This window comes from Hakea prostrata, chromosome 10, assembly GCF_041222555.1.
Source record: "Hakea prostrata isolate BN-2017 chromosome 10, UWA_Hpros_2, whole genome shotgun sequence".
Lineage (NCBI taxonomy): Eukaryota > Viridiplantae > Streptophyta > Magnoliopsida > Proteales > Proteaceae > Hakea > Hakea prostrata.
The window spans coordinates 14,073,168-14,092,219 of NC_142609.1; the positions used below are offsets into that span (position 1 = coordinate 14,073,168).

At 37.3% G+C, this 19,052-nt stretch overlaps 1 protein-coding gene and 1 non-coding gene across 2 annotated transcripts; both read left to right on the top strand.

Moving 5' to 3' along the window:
• The first annotated feature begins 492 nt into the window (after window positions 1–492).
• LOC149002045 (uncharacterized) lies at window positions 493–17,966 on the top strand. The gene is made up of 9 exons (XM_089136951.1): window positions 493–1,250; window positions 2,547–2,660; window positions 5,856–6,223; window positions 7,083–7,656; window positions 15,449–15,628; window positions 15,723–15,819; window positions 15,913–15,967; window positions 17,261–17,340; window positions 17,541–17,966. The coding sequence occupies exons 1-8, from the start codon at window positions 761–763 to the stop codon at window positions 17,321–17,323; spliced, it is 1,941 nt and encodes a 646-aa protein (XP_088993077.1). The 5' UTR covers window positions 493–760; the 3' UTR covers window positions 17,324–17,340; window positions 17,541–17,966.
• Window positions 12,874–12,980, top strand: LOC149002046 (small nucleolar RNA R71). The gene has a single exon (XR_016170548.1). It is a non-coding gene; the product is annotated as a small nucleolar RNA R71 (small nucleolar RNA).
• Window positions 17,967–19,052: the final 1,086 nt, after the last annotated feature.

Below are 19,052 nucleotides of genomic sequence, written 5' to 3' on the forward strand. Positions count from 1 at the left end.
CGCCAAAACTTTGAACCTGCTTGTAATTTAGCAAATGGGTTCTAATGTAATTTAATGGAACCCAAAATTTTATCCCATTGTAAGGGTGACATGTAAAAATCTCTATAAAATAAAATAAAAAATCTAATTTCTTATAGTTTTCTTAATTGTATTTCATTTTCTCATGGCCTCTCAATTTCAACCACCGACTTGAATTAAATCAAATGTTGTATTTTCCATGAAAAGGAAAAGAAAAAAAAAATCAAATGTTGCATTGATTCTGTTGAAGGTTTTTTTTGGTAAGCTGTTTAAGGTTTTTCACATAAAGAGAAGGATTTGAAAGAAAGATTTTAAATATGATTTAGATCATCATTTCATAGAGCATAACTGAATAAAGCAGGTAAGATAAGGAAACATTTCATTGACATACACTTGAACAAAATAAAGCTGCTTTGTTTTTGCTTCATATTTCTAATGGTAAGTAATCTTTAAATCCCTTTACTATTTGTAGAATAACATTTTTCACTAATGGTGCACATTTCACAGTTTAATTTTCCTTTGTAATAGGATTAACACTGAAAACCCTTATAGATTGAACAGAGATTTCCCCTTCTTTCTTTCTACTAATCTTTCAAAGTTAGAAGAACTTGAAAGTCTTGAATTCAATTGCAATAGTGGCCTTTAGTTCAGATTTTTGATTTCTATTTCCAATTCTCAGAATCTATTCCAATTCAATCACAAAGGTTCTTGCTTTACTTTACCATCAAACCCCCAAAAATCCATGGAACCTCGCAGAAATTCAAGAATGGTCATCGACCCCAAAGTCCGTCAGGTCGGCTTCGTAACCTTCACCACAGACGGTGGTTCTCCGCCTCTTGATCGGACAGGCACCTCAGCCAAGTCGCCTGCCGCCAATTCTCATTCCCCTGTCATGACTCGCCCACCTCAACATGCCTCAGATAACATCTCGTCTTCTCGTGCAGTTCCAGTTGATGTTCCCATGTCTACCCTTCGTAGACCTTCCCTTAACTACGGTTTTTCTGAATCTTTTTCGGGTACTTCTTCTCTTTCAAGTAAGCATGATGGGTTTTTCTTTCAAGAGGATGATATGTCTACCACTGCATGGATGGTTGGGGGAGATCCCGGAAAACTTGCATCGTCTTATCCAGGCAGTGGGTTTGATTCAATGGCGTCAAAATCGAGATTTTCTCCGACGGTAGCAACCAATCTAATCACTGCTTCTGTGTTGAAAGGTCCTATTAGTGTCTCTGGTATGCAGTTACGTGCATGTTACATTGTTGATTCTACTTGTCATTATTACGTTTATCTTTTTCTTAATCAAACTCAAATTGGCCAATTACTCGTACTTCGTGGAAGTCTGGGGAATTAGCAGGAGGAACACAATTGAGCCTATCCTGTAATTTAATGTTCTTGCCTTTGCACGAATTATTATGTAGCTTTGCTCTGCGAATATCCATGGGCTTGGTCACACAGCTCTACTTGGTGTGATTTCTACCGACTTCTTAAAATTCGTTTAGATTTTATTGCAGGGATTTGATCCATGTAAAATGCAGTCGAGTTGTTGATTCAATAGAGATTTCATCAATTGACCTGTTAACATTATAATGGGTGCCAGTTGGTTTCTGCAACTCAAAATTAGTGGGGAAGAATCATATATGGAACCTGATTCTACAATAAAAGTGTTTCAATATCTGAAGTAGGCTGGTTTCCTTGTGATCCATCACCCTGTTGTTCAGATACATGGTTTCTCAGTAAAGATTATGATCTTTCTCTTTTGATAAGGCTAAAACTCCACAGGAAATGAAAAAGAAACAACTTGAACAAGGCTGGACTCTTATAGACATAGTCCTACCTGATTAATCACTTTGAAGCGACTTATAACAGAGAAAACCATTAGATCAAAGGCCCAGAATATATGTTACACAGCCCAAGGGTTAATCCAATAAACACACACTTATTTGTGTTTGCATGATGTACTGAAAGAGTTTTTGTTCCTATTTTTAGCGACGTCCAATGAATGCTTGACCCTAGGAAGGGTAAACCACGTGCCAAGGGCTTTCGCACAGGCAGATTCTGGAAGGGGGCAATTTCCTAAACAGCCTTACCCCAACAATTTTTGTTGGAAGGCTGTACAGTTGCGCCAAGGCCACCCATCTAATGAATACTTGATCCTGTTCTCAGAAATTCTATTCTTGTATATTTTGTATTGGTTATAGTTGAAGTTCTAAAATTCGTTGTAGGCTTATGTGTCTTTACACCAGGCACTGGGTTGGAGATCAAGTACATTTGCCTCATACAGTCCATGTCCTTGTTTACTGGAGTAATGATAGATGCTTTGAAGGAACCATCTTTAACCCTTCAAGTATGCCTATCCATAACAAAATGTAGCCTTATGGTTACCCCCTCATTGTTTTGAGCTTCCCTGCTAAAAGCATTACATTAGTTTATCAAATGATTGCATACCATGAAGTTCAGTTGTGAATTTTCTGCCTTCAATTCTAGCCTTGTAGTAAACTTACTTAACTAAGAAGAAAAAGCTATTGCAGAGAAACATGGAGAATCAGGGATGGAAAGTTCAAAACCTTTAAAAGGAAAAACCACAAAAGCTGAAAGGCGTGCCCCTCAAGAGGCTCAAAGAGGTGCGGAAGCTGCTGCAAGAGGTTTGGCTTGTTCTTTGCCTTTTTTTCTTTTCCTTTGTTTCTGTCCCCTTTAGAAATATTTTCTGCTTTTATGATGTAACCTTGAGTTTACAATTATATGTCTTATAGTTTTACTTCTGGTATCCCATCTTGGTTGTTGACCATACATAAAACTTCCTTTTGCATTCTGGGTTTGCTGAAAAACTGTTTTGAGCTACATAGACATTACGAAAGGCATTTACCCACTTCTACTTTCTTTTATTTCTGTGGCCAGACTTCTTTGAATATCAATTTGTGGTGCTTTTTCTTTTTGGGTGGTACCTACCATTTCATGCTTTGATGCATCAGAAATAATGGCACTTCAGTTACAGAATTGCTGTAGTGTCTTTGTAACTTGGGTACTTGGCATTTGGCATTTGGATCAATTGATATTTATTCAAATAGGGTGTATTGACCCGAGTTCTGCATCAATTGGTATCAGAGCAAACTTGGCCAGTACATCCAAATCTTTTGCACTAGATGCATCATCCATCAATTTATTCAACTTGTATGCGAATGATAGTGTTGATTCTGCAGCAATGCATAGAGATTTAGTGGCAATCCATAGAGATGACAATGCAGGAACTCAAGAGCCAGGTCACTTCTGATCACATAGATCTTCATTTGACAACTTGATCACAACCATTGAGATGATTCTGGAAGAGCCAGAAGAAGTGTCACCAATGATCGGAGAATATGGCATTGACTTTCATTGAAGAACTACTTGTGGAATTGAAAACCCTGTTGATCTCCTGACCGAACCCAGCAAATTCATGCATGCAGGTGCCCTTGCTTGGACGGACCCAAGTCAGTAGGGAAGCTAGATGGAGATGAATAGGGTCCAATTAAAATTTTGAGTCTAATAGGATATTTTGGGATTTATTTTTAGTTCTTGGATGATTATGTTACCAGTTTGAGTTGATCTTAGTTTCCTAGTTAAAAAGTTACTTTTAGAAGTTTTATTTTCATAGTACTATGCATGTGACCCACATTAGAGTTTAGATTTAAAAGATCTCAGAATGGAATAAGATTGAGTTTGTGTGGTCAAAGCCTGCATGGCATGCATTTCTGCGGTCTCTTTTCCATCCGGTCTTTGTTTTTGTTCTTCACGGGATTCTCCTTCCTCCAATCCCTGTTCTGGCTCAGACACATTTCTCTTTATCTGATGTATTGCTAGATTGATGGAGATCAAGAAGAAACCAATAAACCACGGTCTTGTATAAACATGAAATTTTGGACAGTCCAAAGGTATCGATCTGAATTCCCAGTGGTTTCATTTTTACTGCCAGATTTGAGTTCAGATATCAAACCGTTTCTGTTCCCTTACTGTTTTTGGATCAAGAGACCATTGAATTGGAAACTTTGGCCTTAATTATTGGACCCAACAGAGCCCCAGAGGAGAAAATCTCTACTTCAAAGTTGCCCCTGGTTTCTGCCTTTGGTTTGTGCTGGAAGTAGGAGAATAAACTTGTAAATGATTCCATTGGCCCATTTTCTGTATTATCCTTCACTTTCTCATTCATTCACTTTTTGATGTCACTAGCCAACCTCTCCCCCATTGACCACCAACAATCCTTCCATGTTTTGGTTAATTATATCCTAACCACTTCCCTTTGATAGTTTCAGTTTGTCACAAATTACAATTGCTTCTTTGTTACTTGGGTATTTGGTATTTGGTATTTGGTATTTTGATGGGTCCATAGGTATCTGAATAAGGTAATTTTACCTGGGATGTGCATCAGGAAAGGAGAGTTACCGGCGACGAGAATAGTTATGTGAAGATACCAGTCCTTATATGGTCATATGAAGACACCAGTCGTCCTAGTTATAATGAATGGCTTTGAGATTTTCATTCCAACTTGACTGTCTCATATTTGGGGTTGTAAGTTATGCTGGGTAGGTAGATATGGATGGATCGAATTTCAGTCTGTATAATCTTGATCTAAATCTTGACTAGGTCTGAAGTCAACATTGGCTATTATAATTTAGCAGCCTAGTATTCATATTCAGGCTGAACCATATGACTTCAGACGTCTTAACTGGTAAGTTTGAATACTGTTGTCTCAAAGAGATTTCTGTTTTGAAAATTATGTATTTATACACGTGAGTAATGCATCCCTAAACAAAAAGTTTATTTGTTTATGGGCCTGTGTAAGATCATAATCTTTGAGTGGGTAACCCAGATTTTAACTTGAGGCATAAAATTGAGTTTAGTTGTGGCCCTGCCCTTGCTTGCTCTTGACATGGTCTTCTTAGCAGCACAAATTGCAATACTAACTTAACGCATCATCCTGAGTGACATGAATTCTTGAGTGATAGAACTCGCATGTAATTATCCAGTGCCATTTAAGCATGGCTGTGTTTCCCTGATGCTGGCATTATAAAATTATAGGTTACTTCCTTATCAAGATCTTTCTACATGATATATATCGTAATTGTTAATATATTTCTGTAATTTTCAGAAGGTTTGTGGTAAGTGGATAGAGTACGCAACAATATTGGAGATAGGTTGACACGGCCTCTCTTCACAAACTCAAAAGATCCTCTATCTGATATCAGTGACTTCTGATATTTTGCTGTTGAGTTTGAAGCCTGCTGTTGTGTTGTGGTCTACCATGAAGAGGTTGATGTGGCTTGTCATGCCAGAGAGCATGGGGTTGCCTCTAGAATAGCCAGATTTAGAGTCTCATTCTCAGTAGCTCCGTGATCCATCTTGTACTGCACTTGTCTCTGCTAATATTCTTAAGTACATATCATGCTTCGGAAAGTGACTTCTGTTGTCATTAAAAAGACCATATTACATAATTTTACATGATAATTAATCAGAATTGAAATAGGATAAAAGAAAAATGTTCCTTATCTCATTCTCTTTTGGTTCTTGGAATTCGCCTATAGCTTATATTTGTATGAAAAAAGTTATATCATTTATTTCAAATGCGCTGAAGGTTTGATGGGATCCCTGTCCTTGTGTATTTTATATTTTCTCCATCTAGTCTCTATAATTTTTTTCCTAAAAGAAAATCTACTAGAAAACTTTTAAAGCTTTGAGCAATACCTTCTTGATATTTAGTGTCTTGTACTTTCTTATCTTCTCAGTTTTTGTTGTCACTGCCATTCATGATTTATTCAGCTTTGCTCAATTTTAGTATATACCGTTGTATATTTTACTTGGTGTAGCTGGACATAAGACCCCTACTGCTGCTGGAGGACAACCTCGAATGAATGCAAAGCAAACTAAAACTATGAAAAATTCACAACAGAAAGATGTTTCTCCTAGATCAGCATCTGTTGCAGCTTCGGAGAAGAAAGGAGGTGATCGATCATCTGAAAAAGATAGGAAGAAAGATGTTCCTCCTCCACGCATGCAATTTGATGACAAGCATCGGGTTGAAAAGGCTAAAAGGCGTGCAAGGGTCAAACAAACTGAAGCCAGAAACAGAGTAGAGTTGTTTAGGCATTTGCCTCAGTATGAACATGGAACTCAACTTCCCGATCTTGAGTCAAAGTTTTTCCTACTGGATCCAATCCATCCTGCTATTTATACGGTACATGGTTTCGTAACTTGGTGGAAAAGGCTAGTAAGATATTTTAATCATCTGTATAAAACTGCACACTGATAACCTCAGACATTGCTGCTAAACTTTCAGCATGGTTTTCTTCTGTTCTCATATTTTATTTCTTTTTCCTGTTAGTCCTCCAAAGGGTTCTGAGGTTAATCATCTATTGAGTTTCCAAATTCACATATGGTGTTGATTTGTTGTGTTTGATTGTTGTTGGGAAGGTGCTTAGTTCTGGCCCTTCTATTCATGGTACAATTATGTATTTGTATGCGTTAAATTTGCCACTATTTTGTTTTTGTTTTGAAAATGGAGTAAGATTTGTGACTGCATTTGAGCAGTAGAACCAGTGACTGTAGGAGAGGAGAAACAGAGGGAAGAGAGGCGATGGAAAGAGGGACTGTCTTCAGAAGAAGAACTGATGCCTAGCAGTCCCCACTGCAAAATTGTATTTTTTATCCTAGGAATTACGTGGAGATTTAGGACTCCTCCCAATAGAAGGAATCAGAAATAAAATTATGTTAAACTAATCATAGACCTACTAGGAAAGTGAACCACAAATACTGAATTAGAAGAAAATCACCACCTATCCATCCTATCAAGTTACATCCAAATTGTATGCCATGGTACAACAGTTACACTCCCCCTCAAGCTGGAGTCTCTCTGTATCTGTAGAGACCAATGAGAATAGATATTAAAAAGTCGAATTACTTTTGAGCATAACAGTGCCCCAAATGAGCCTATTGAACATGCAAAATTTTACCCCACAGTACAGTAGTCAAAAATTAAAAAGAATTCTTATATACAAGTTTCTGTTTCCTAATATTTAGTCTGTGAAATTTGTCAGGTTGGATTACAATATTTGGCTGGAGATGTATCTGGTGGTAATGCTCGCTGTATTGCAATGCTCCAAGCTTTCAAAGAAGCCATTCAAGACTACTCTACACCACCTGGAAAAATTCTTACTAGAGATCTGACCGCAAAAATCAGTAGTTATGTTTCTTTTTTTATAGAATGTAGGCCCCTCTCAATCAGCATGGGTAATGCAATTAGAGTTTTGAAGAATCGAATCAGCAAATTACCTGTGACACTTAGTGAGTCAGAAGCAAAAGAAGCTCTCTGTGGAGATATAGATCGTTTTATAAATGAGAAGATAATACTTGCGGACAAGGTGATAGTCAGGCATGCAGTGACAAAGATTAGGGATGGGGATGTACTTCTCACATATGGATCATCCTGTGTTGTTGAAATGATGCTATTATATGCTCACGAGCTGGGGAAACAGTTCCATGTTGTGGTAGTAGACTCCCGCCCAAAGCTTGAAGGACAAGCATTAATTCGTAGATTGGTGGCAAAGGGCATCAGCTGTACATACACTCGTATAAATGCTGTTTCTTGTGTCATGCATGAGGTCACTGTTTGTGAATTTTAAAAGTAACCGCAAGCGCACGGTATCGTGTAGCTAACGGGTCGATCTCAGGGAGATATGCCACTTAGAATTTGAACTTCTTAATAGTAATGCGAGAGTGGAATGATTCAATTTTTGTTAACTAATTAATTAAACTAAACGATCCTAATCTATACGTCTAATGCAATCGAATTGAAACGAACAATAAATTAAACACAATCAATGCATAAATAAAAGACAGGAAAATGCAGATGCAACACCACCCGTCACCAGAAGCAGAGGCACGACTGTAGGCTTGCTCCGGTTATGTGGTCCGAGATTATGAATGAATAGGCAGAAAGTAAATAACAGAAAGTAAATAACAAAGCAATAAACAAAGCAATAAAAGGAAAAGGAAATAACTAAAATGCAGATGCAACACCACCCGTCACCAGAAGCAGAGGCACGACTGTAGGCTTGCTCCGGTTATGTGGTCCGAGATTATGAATGAATAGGCAGAACAATAAATAATGCTGAAAGTAAATCCTAAATTAAGAATATGGAGGGGTAGATAGAAGCGGGAATGGAGGGAGGAGAGAAGATTAATAAAGAAGGTTACTTACTTGCGAATTGAACAAACGATTCGAATCTCAACCAACCCTAACAACCAGATCTAGATCTAGAATGATCTAAATCTGCAATTGCTAGACCCGGAGAGAAAACGAATCTAAAAAAATTGAAGCTTGAACTTGAATTGCATTACATAAAAAGATTAAACCTAAACATTGAATCTAGAAATTTAAATCTAACTAATGCAAGCAAAGAAAACTAGAGAAAACATAAATAAACTGAAGAGAGAAGAAAGAATGCTTCTACTAAGCTCTAAGACACGTTCTCCTTTGATGGAGTAGGCTCTCCTTTTATAGAGTTTACATGAGATATGAAGCACGGCTGAATTTGAATAAAACTCGGGGTTTTCTATCCCGACTCATCCAATTAGGGTTTTGACGTACTAATCGCGCCGACTTAGAGAGATCAGATGCATAATCCCACCGTTGGATTTGAGGTTTAAGTAGTCGTGAAGCTCTCCTCCAAAAATCAGCACGATCGGACATCGGATGACCGTTCGATGAAGGGTTTGATCAAAACTGGACTGAGGCATTCAAAAACGGGATTTTTGCTTCATCCTTATCTGAATATAATTCTTTTTCCTCTTTTTCTTTCTTTAATCAAATCCTAAATAGAAAATAAGATATTGAGGTATGCAATGACTCTTTTCCATCTGGACTCTCTCAATAATATCTCTGTAGATTTGATTTAAAATCTCACCCGTAGATCAAATTTGCCTTCTTTATCTCTTCAATATTTCGGAGTTGGCCCGTAATCACACATCTCTAGCCCATCATGCTCCAGATCAGGCCCATTTTCGCATTTGAGAATTTGAATGGACTTCTTGACGAGTAAAATAGCATGATTCAAGCCCAAAACTCCAAATATTTGCTTAAATCTTGAAAAGTCCTAAAATCTGCAAAAACAACATAAAACCCAAGGTAACTCCATTCTAAGTGTATAAAATGCATGCTTTATGCCTTAAGATTTCACACATATATGTGTTCATCAGATTCCCCCACACTTAGACTAAGCTTGTCCTCAAGCAAAAATTAAAGAAAAATACAAATGCAGGTAAGAAACTAGTGCAACAAAATAAATCTTAACTCACTTTCGTAGGAATCACGGTTACACTTAGCATGTGCAAAAGGCCTTTAAACCACTAGGTTACCCCTAGAGGACGAGTTTTGTCTCGTGGATGTTTGCAGTGAATGTACATCCAAAATTCCAATTTTAGCTCAAAATAAAACATTGCAAATTCCAACTCTAACAATTGGTAAGTACTCATACAAGATCAATAGCTATGACAATTTTTTTCTCACCATTGATTTAAGATCCCCCACACTTGAACTTTATTACCCCATATTGATTCTTGAGACTTAGCATATATCTCAATCAAGGACTCACCTTATATCTTTCAACTACACCTCTCCTTTAAGCAAAACCACATAAAGTAAGGGGACCAAGGACTAAGGTTTTGAAATATTTTTGACCAAACAATTTTACCAAGGCATTGATGACACTTGTATTTATTTCTCTTTTTTTTTTCTTTTGAGTAGTGAACTCTACATTACTCCACTACGGTTGGCTTGAATGACATGGTGGAGCAGACACCGAAAACCCAAGTTACTTTGTAGCTTTGCTTTGCATATGCCCACATAGACAGTGATGCGAGAGTTCTTTTCAATAATCTCCTTCCTAAGAGTTTCGATCAAGTCACCTCGATTCCTGAGTCGGAGTGCCCTGTCTAGTTCCAAGGAATTCAACTTTTACTTTCTACTTTTTTTTTTTTTTTTTTTTTTTTTTTTTTTTTTTCTTCTTTTGTCATGCCATACACAAAATTGATCTCAACTTCTAGCCAAAGAAACAAGGACCCACAAAACTCATAGATGGTTCGACGCCTTAAGTTAAGGGCCTTTTATTTTTCTAAGGAAAGTCTCATCTCAACATATATACAAGTTACCTTCCTCTCAACAGGGTTTTTATGTGTTCATGATGGGTACCAAAATCACTCTCATTTCACACATCATAGCAATTGAAAGAATATGTATAATAATCAAAAGTCAAAGTTAAAATCTACAACGCAGCTATACCCCCCCACACTTAAGTAATGCAATGTCCTCAATGCATGTATGCTAAACAAAGAAGACAAATGAGGGGTATACCTTTCAGTCAATATGTGCTTATCATGGGAAGCTTTAGTCTTATCTTCAATATCAATGTATGATGGGGAAGGCACTCCAAATAAGAAAAACCGTGAATCGAAAAATCATCTCTAAAGATCTCAAGAAAAACATTCACAATGTTAAAAAAAATTCTCATCATACGTTGAGGTTCTCTAGAAGGTTTTGCATCTTTCATAAGATGAATATGATATTGTTCAATGGAAGAGCTTAGACCTTTGATATGAGTGACAAACCAACCCAATGCTTCTCTATTATCATTCAATAGTGTGATCAACTCTTCTGCTTTGTCAGAAGTTAAATCAGAGACAACAATAACAGGAAGATGATTATCTTGTCTCAGGAAAGCATACTTTAAATTAGAAGGCAACTCTTTCAATTCTATCTTGGGGGGTTCAATTATTGAGGGCTTGGGAATGGAGATGGAGATGGATAGAGGATTAATAGGCTCCAAAGGTGTGTGAAAATTTAAAACTTCGGAAAAGAAAGTTTCACTATCATCATCCAACATATCCATACATTCTTGAAATTTAGAATCAAAATCAATCTCAAAGTTGGTAATCACATCATTAGGAAAATCAAAAGATTCCTCAAGCATATTGATCTCTTCTTCTATTTGTGGTTGTTTCCCTATCCTGAACATATTAAACTCTACAGAGTTTGATTTCCAAAAGATAATCGTAAGAGGCCATTTCGACAATTGATTAATGCATTACTAGTAGCCAAAAATGGTCTTCCTAAAATTATTGGGATTTCATCCTTGATTGAAAAAGGTTTAGTATCTAGCACAATGAAATCAACTGGAAAAATAAATTCTCCCACTTTCAGTAAAACATCTTCAACCATCCCTTTAGGAATCTTAACTGACCTATCTGCCAACTGAAGAGTAGTTCTAGTTGCTTTCAATTCTCCCAATCCTAGTTGCTTATAAACATGGTAAGGCAACAGATTTACACTTGCACCAAGATCAAGTAAAGCATGTTCAATGTGTGTATTGCCTATGACACAAGCTATGGTGGGGCTCCCTGGATCCTTATACTTGGCTGCTATAGGTTGAGTAATTATGGAACTAATGTTACCTGCCAAGAACGCCTTTTTGGGAATGCTAGTGATTCTTTTATGAGTGCATAAATCTTTCAACACTTTTGCATAGGCGGGGATCTGGGATATGACATCCAAAAGAGGGATATTCACTTCTATCGTTTTGAAGACATCAAAAATTTTCTCCATAGTTGCAGTCTTCTTCTTATTTACTAGACGACTAGGATAAGGAGCCTTAGGAACATAAGGACTCTCATTTAAAATTTGCTCTTTTCTCATAGTTTCTGATAGTGGTTCACCAAACTTAGGTACTTGCTAAAGCAACTAGCTCATCCTCAACTTCTATGGGTTTTTCGGACAAACCCTCATTAAGAGATACTTGAACATTCTCCTCATCACAAGTGGTCACTAATCTCGCTCTTTTCATTAATATGTGACTCACCTGTTAAATACCCTTTTCCACTTCTCAATGCAGACACAGAATTAATTGAAGCTAAAGAAGAATGGGAGGATTCAACTTGGTTGACTTGATTTTGTGGTCTTTGTTGAATCTGAATCCTAGGATTTAACTCAGGTTGGCTAGGCATTTTACCTTTTTCTCGCTCAGACAAAGCACTTGCAAGAGTGGAAATTTGTTTTTCCATATTATGCATAGAAGTCATGAAGGTGCTGGGAAAGTACTTCCATATTCTTCTCTAAGGAAGAGAGACGAGAAAACTACGGATTGTTACCTCTGTTGAAACCTGGTGATGATTGATTTTGTGCAATGTGAGGCATATAAGGCACAATAGGTGGATTGGCGAGGCCTAGCTAAATTGGCATTCTGAAAATTAGAGGCTTGAGGGAACTGGACATTTGGATTATAAGAAAATTGGGCATTTTGTTTTTGAGGGGCACCAAATTGATTTTGTGTGGAATAATTGCTTAATCCATTTTGGTTATGCCCTTGAAACCATGAAAAGTTAGGATGATTCTTCCACCCAAGATTGTACGTGTTACTGTACGGGTTTGGAAACATTGCACTGACATTCTCATGTTGGTCTCCAGAATAGCTAGGACATTCCTCAATTACATGTGTAGGAGACTGACACCATGCACACATAGCAATAGATTTGTCAATAAAATGTGCTTGACTTGGTGGTGCAGCTTTAACTACCAAAGTCTCTAACTTTTTCAAAATGTTATCTATTTGTACTTCCTTAGGAACTTGACTATCAACAAAATATCCCCTACTAGTCCTTTCAGACTCTTGGGTTGACTCCCATTCTCTAGTTCTATCTGCTAGGTCTAAAAGAAAATTCCAAGCTTCAGAATCATCAGTGAATGATGTAAATCCTGTGGGGCACATTGATTCCAAAAGTTGCTTTGTTTGGTAATCGATACCCTCATAAATTATTTGGCATAAATGCCATAATTCTATACCATGGTGAGGGCATTCTTGGAGAAGGCTTTGAAACCTCTCCATTACCTTAGCAAAGGACTCATTGGGTTTCTGACGAAATTGAAGAATATCATTTCTTATTTTGTTCGTCTTAGAGAAAGGAAAGAATTTCTTCAAGAATAAAACAGTAAATTGTTCCCATGTGATAATGCTATCCCTAGGTAAGCTATAAAGCCACTTTTTAGCTTGATCCTTTAACGCAAATGTAATGAATCTTAGTCTTACAGCATCATCAGTAAGTTGTTGTACCTTCATAAGGACACAAACCTCCTCAAACTCCCTAAGGAACAAATATGCATCTTGATCAGGTAGCCCATGAAATTGGGGTAACATAGATAAATAATGAGATTTGAGCTCAAAATTATTACCCCTCACTTCGAGTAAACGTATACAAGAAGGTTGTGCAGATCGGGTTGGATAAAATCTATCCCTAAGACTCTTAGGTGGAGGTGGTGGAGGTAGACCTTCCATGGTCAAGTTAGACACTCGGACAATTCTATTTGTAGAATCACGAGTCCAGACACACATGTACTAACTCCCTAATGCAATTAATGGCTCCCTAAGAAAGGATTTTTTTTTTTAATTTTTATAAAAATAAATTAACTAAAGAATAAAAGAAAGAAAATAACAAAAACAAAAAGGAAAATAGTGAATTTCCCACCGCAAAGATTGAAACAATGATTCCAAAGCTGTAAGGTTGCCGTATAGTCGAGCGCTTATAGGTTTGATGACAAGGGAATCCGTATAGTCTTCGGAGCCACCTACAATCGAATCCTGGGGATTCTGCAGTAGAGTGGGGACTACTATACGTTTTTGTTTCTACTCAAGTTAAAAGTAATATCTTTGGATTTTATTTTTTTATTTTTTTATTTTTAAATCACTTCGATTTACCTAAGAATTAGAAAAACAAAGTGGACTAATACCTCCCCGGCAACGGCGCCAAAAACTTGTTTGTGAATTTTAAAAGTAACCGCAAGCGCACGGTATCGTGTAGCTAACGGGTCGATCTCAGGGAGATATGCCACTTAGAATTTGAACTTCTTAATAGTAATGCGAGAGTGGAATGATTCAATTTTTGTTAACTAATTAATTAAACTAAACGATCCTAATCTATACGTCTAATGCAATCGAATTGAAACGAACAATAAATTAAACACAATCAATGCATAAATAAAAGACAGGAAAATGCAGATGCAACACCACCCGTCACCGGAAAGCGAGAGGCACGATTGTAGGCTTGCTCCGGTTATGTGGTCCGAGATTATGAATGAATAGGCGAAAAAGTAAATAACAGAAAGTAAATAACAAAGCAATAAACAAAGCAATAAAAGGAAAAGGAAATAACTAAAATGCGGATGCAACACCACCCGTCACCGAAGCGAGAGGCACGACCGTAGGCTTGCTCCGGTTATGTGGTCCGAGATTATGAATGAATAGGCGAACAATAAATAATGCTGAAAGTAAATCCTAAATTAAGAATATGGAGGGGTAGATAGAAGCGGGAATGGAGGGAGGAGAGAAGATTAATAAAGAAGGTTACTTACTTGCGAATTGAACAAACGATTCGAATCTCAACCAACCCTAACAACCAGATCTAGATCTAGAATGATCTAAATCTGCAATTGCTAGACCCAGAGAAAAACGAATCTAAAAAAATTGAATCTTGAACTTGAAGCTTGAACTTGAATTGCATTACATAAAAAGATTAAACCTAAACATTGAATCTAGAAATTTAAATCTCACTAATGCAAGCAAAGAAAACTAGAGAAAACATAAATAAACTGAAGAGAGAAGAAAGAATGCTTCTACTAAGCTCTAAGACACGTTCTCCTTTGATGGAGTAGGCTCTCCTTTTATAGAGTTTACATGAGATATGAAGCACGGCTGAATTTGAATAAAACTCAGGGTTTCTATCTGACTCATCCAATTAGGGTTTTGACGTACTAATCGCGCCGACTTAGAGAGATCAGATGCATAATCCCACCGTTGGATTTGAGGTTTAAGTAGTCGTGAAGCTCTCCTCCAAAAATCAGCACGATCGGACATCGGATGACCGTTCGATGAAGGGTTTGATCAAAACTGGACTGAGGCATTCAAAAACGGGATTTTTGCTTCATCCTTATCTGAATATAATTCTTTTTCCTCTTTTTCTTTCTTTAATCAAATCCTAAATAGAAAATAAGATATTGAGGTATGCAATGACTCTTTTCCATCTGGACTCTCTCAATAATATCTCTGTAGATTTGATTTAAAATCTCAGCCGTAGATCAAATTTGCCTTCTTTATCTCTTCAATATTTCGGAGTTGGCCCGTAATCACACATCTCTAGCCCATCATGCTCCAGATCAGGCCCATTTTCGCATTTGAGAATTTGAATGGACTTCTTGACGAGTAAAATAGCATGATTCAAGCCCAAAACTCCAAATATTTGCTTAAATCTTGAAAAGTCCTAAAATCTGCAAAAACAACATAAAACCCAAGGTAACTCCATTCTAAGTGTATAAAATGCATGCTTTATGCCTTAAGATTTCACACATATATGTGTTCATCAGTCACAACGGTTTTTATTGGTGCTGCTTCAGTGTTATCTAATGGAACAGTTTACTCAAGAGTTGGAACTGCATCTGTAGCCATGGTAGCTCATGCATTCCATGTTCCAGTTTTGGTATGCTGTGAAGCATATAAATTTCATGAAAGGGTGCAACTTGACTCAATATGTTTTAATGAACTAGGTGGGTCTTGTCTCAAACAGCTGTGCGTTGCTAATCTTAGTTTGCATCATATTCTTTCAATACCTATTTTATGTGCAACCATTACCTTTTGCAGATGATCCTGATGTTATTGCAAAAATTGCTGGTCGAAATGATGTGAACCATTTGAATAATTGCACTCATAACGAGAATCTACAACTTCTAAATCTTATGTGAGTTCTTAGATATCAAATACAACTCTTACAAGCTTTATTTTTGTCCCAGATGATTTTCATAGCTCTTACCTTGGTTTTGCACTATTACAGGTATGATGTGACACCTTCAGATTATGTCTCAATGATCGTTACTGATTATGGAATGGTATGTTGTATTCATTTAACCTTAGTAGTTTTCAGCCTTTCTTTATCTGGAAGTGTATTTTGCATCATGCTTCTAGGCCTTCATAAATGCAAGTTTCCAAGCTTGACCTTGGAAATATAAAACAAATTTGTAGAATCAAAAGTAGTCAATGTCCTTAGGAAGTTTGCCTGAGGTGTTGACACATTTACAGAGAGCATATGTGAGTTGTATGAATATATCTTTCTTGTTTGGATTTTATGGCACCCCTCAATTTATGGCTGGCTGCATTTCCACAACTTCAATGTTCAATTAAGTTTCTAATTAGTTAGGACCATCAGGTCACACTAGACTTTCAACTTGCTCCGCACTGTCCCTTTCATTTACCTCTAATTTCATTAGGGTGTATCTCATATTAAAATCGTATGGGCCATTGCTTCATTTCCTGGGTCCAGGGTGGGCAAGTATGGTTTTGAGTATTATTTTACAGATGGTAACTGTAGGGAATGACCTGTTGTCTTATATTTTTTACTGGCTTCGGGTGAATGTTAGAAGTATCATCCCTAAGGCGTGATGCTATGTTCCATAACAAACATGTTGATTATGGTCATGATGTGGACAGCCAATGACACCTGGGAAAAAAGCTGGCACATGAAGGGCTGTATGACTTTTGGCTTAAAACTTGGTCCCCTGTGCCTAACAGTTGGAACTGTCATATCAGTCTCCTCTGATTCGTGACTGACAATAGATGGTAGAAAGCAGTATGTAATTCAAGTGTAGGCATTGGCCTGGTCAAATAAGCTAATTCTCAACATTTGGGGCAAATATTTTTATTGGGGGAAGGCAGTAGGGGAGGGGTTGGCCAACTTTGTGGGAGTCCTGACCTCTCATCCTTAGCTGTGCAAGCTGCCATGCTCTTGCATGTATAGCGGTAACAGAGACATATTACGGAATTATTTTCTATTTCTCCTGGATTTCTATGCCTGAATTGAGATTCAGTTTGTAATTCTTGAGTTGGTGTGAGCAAGACTTGTCTAGGTAACCCATTGTAGTTGGGTTTGCCAGGTTAGGATTCCCCCCAACACCCCCCCCCTTTCCTGTGGTGACATGTAGTTGTCTTTGTTGAATACAACTTTGTGAAATCTCATTCCATCTAGATAATGCTTCCTTGGTGGTGTATCGAGCCTGCAAAAGTTCTTTGTTGTTGGTCTTTTTCTCTTTTCATTTTCTTTTCAGAAACGCCTTTGACATTGGTTATTACAAGAAGATTGCCATGAATGCCACTTTAAATTAGTTGTGATGTTCATCTTCTTTCAGGTCCCAACCACAAGCATCCCTGCAATTGTGCGAGAATATCGAAGAGAACACTTATGGATATAGACAAGCCCCACATTTCCGTACGTTTCTTAACCAATTTCCATTCTGGAATTCTTCTTACAGGTCCATGGTCATGAAGCTGGGATAATAAGAAATTAGAGATCTGTATAATGTAGGTCTATTGGAATGGTTGATTCATGATGTCAACTTTCAACTTTCTAGTGATTTTTCTAGCCAAATTTGTGAGTCATCACTAAACATAATGCAGAAATATGTGCAGAGCTGGTTTGGAGACAAGGCTGTAGGAGGGTTCTAAGTGAAGCTTCCCAAGCCTCAGTTTAGAGCAGAACCTATCAACTAATGGCACATTGGCATACAAAACTACAGTTCCTTACAAAGAAGACTGAGGCAAGCAATCCTTTAACGTTTGTTAAAAAGAAAGCCAGTTAGTTAATCGTTCATCTATTCTGGAGTCTCTATCTACTGTTGACATTGTCTGTATATATTTCTTTCTTTTGGGTCAAGGCCCTTGTATATATTGAGAGAAGCTACGAGTTTGCTTTAAATGTGAAGTTCTGATCGTGTTTTTGACCATGGACCATGCATGATTGTCTCTACCATTGATTGTGAAAACAGAGCAGCTGACCAAAACTAGGTTCAATAACACCTTAATGCAAAGCAATTGGTTTTCCATCTATGATTTTCCGTTTGATCTCATAGACATTACTTTTGGATTGTCTGGAGGAAGTTTATTTTCTTCTGTCATTTCTTGTCCACATGTTGTTATCAAATCTCCTTAATGGCTAGCTTAATGTGATGAGGTTTCAGCTGGTCCAAATCTTTCAAAATTCCTGCAGCTATAATTACAGAAACCCAGTGTGCCTTGTTCAGTTTGAACATAAAACCCTAGATTTGATGCTATGGGTTGACTGTACTCCAACAGAATGCATCTCATCGGTAACTTCCATGGTGAGGGTTTAAAGTATAGTTCTATGAAGCTTTTCATCTCAATTGGAAACAGCACTCTACCACAGAAATTCTCAAGGGTTGAATTCCATCCTGTGTGTGTCAAGAACCACTTACAGAACGGTGATTGAACACCTCTTGTGAGCACGCTCACAATCAAGTTCTGTAGGTGGGTTCTTGACACACACAAGGTGTAAGTGTGTAACTCAACTGAGCACTCAATGCAAGCTTCGTCTTGTTTCCATAAGTTTGAATCAACAAAGTTCGAGCCATCTTTGATAACATTTCTGGAGAGGAGATTCAGAGGACCAATGTTGTAAATGGGTGTGAGCTGAGGTTTTAATGCTTCTAACACGTTGTGGCATGGGAGGAGTTTGAAAAGGCACAATCAGGGACCAGGCTTAAACATTAAAGGAGGGGGAGGAGGTAAGTGATATTGTCCAAGTAAGAGGGGTATAAGCTAAGAGGGAAGGTAAGTGATATTTATTCTTATTTATTTCAAAACTATCTCTATAATAAAGAATGTCAGAGAGGTTTTCAGTGACAAATTGAACAATATATCCAACGAAAATTCAATTTTGGAGTCTGTGTTTTTTAAACATAAAGTGGGGTGTCAGTACTTTAAGGCTTCCATTTTGGGGTGCCAGTGCAATTTGCTCTATTAATAATAAAAGCTACTATATAGAGAATTAATATCTAACAAAAAGCTATACCCCAACTTCTCATTATGAATATTGACAATTTTCTTTTGCCTCCAATGTGATATTTTAGAGGAAAAAAAAAAAACTTATTTATGTTTGTAACTAAAATATCATTTTCTTTAACT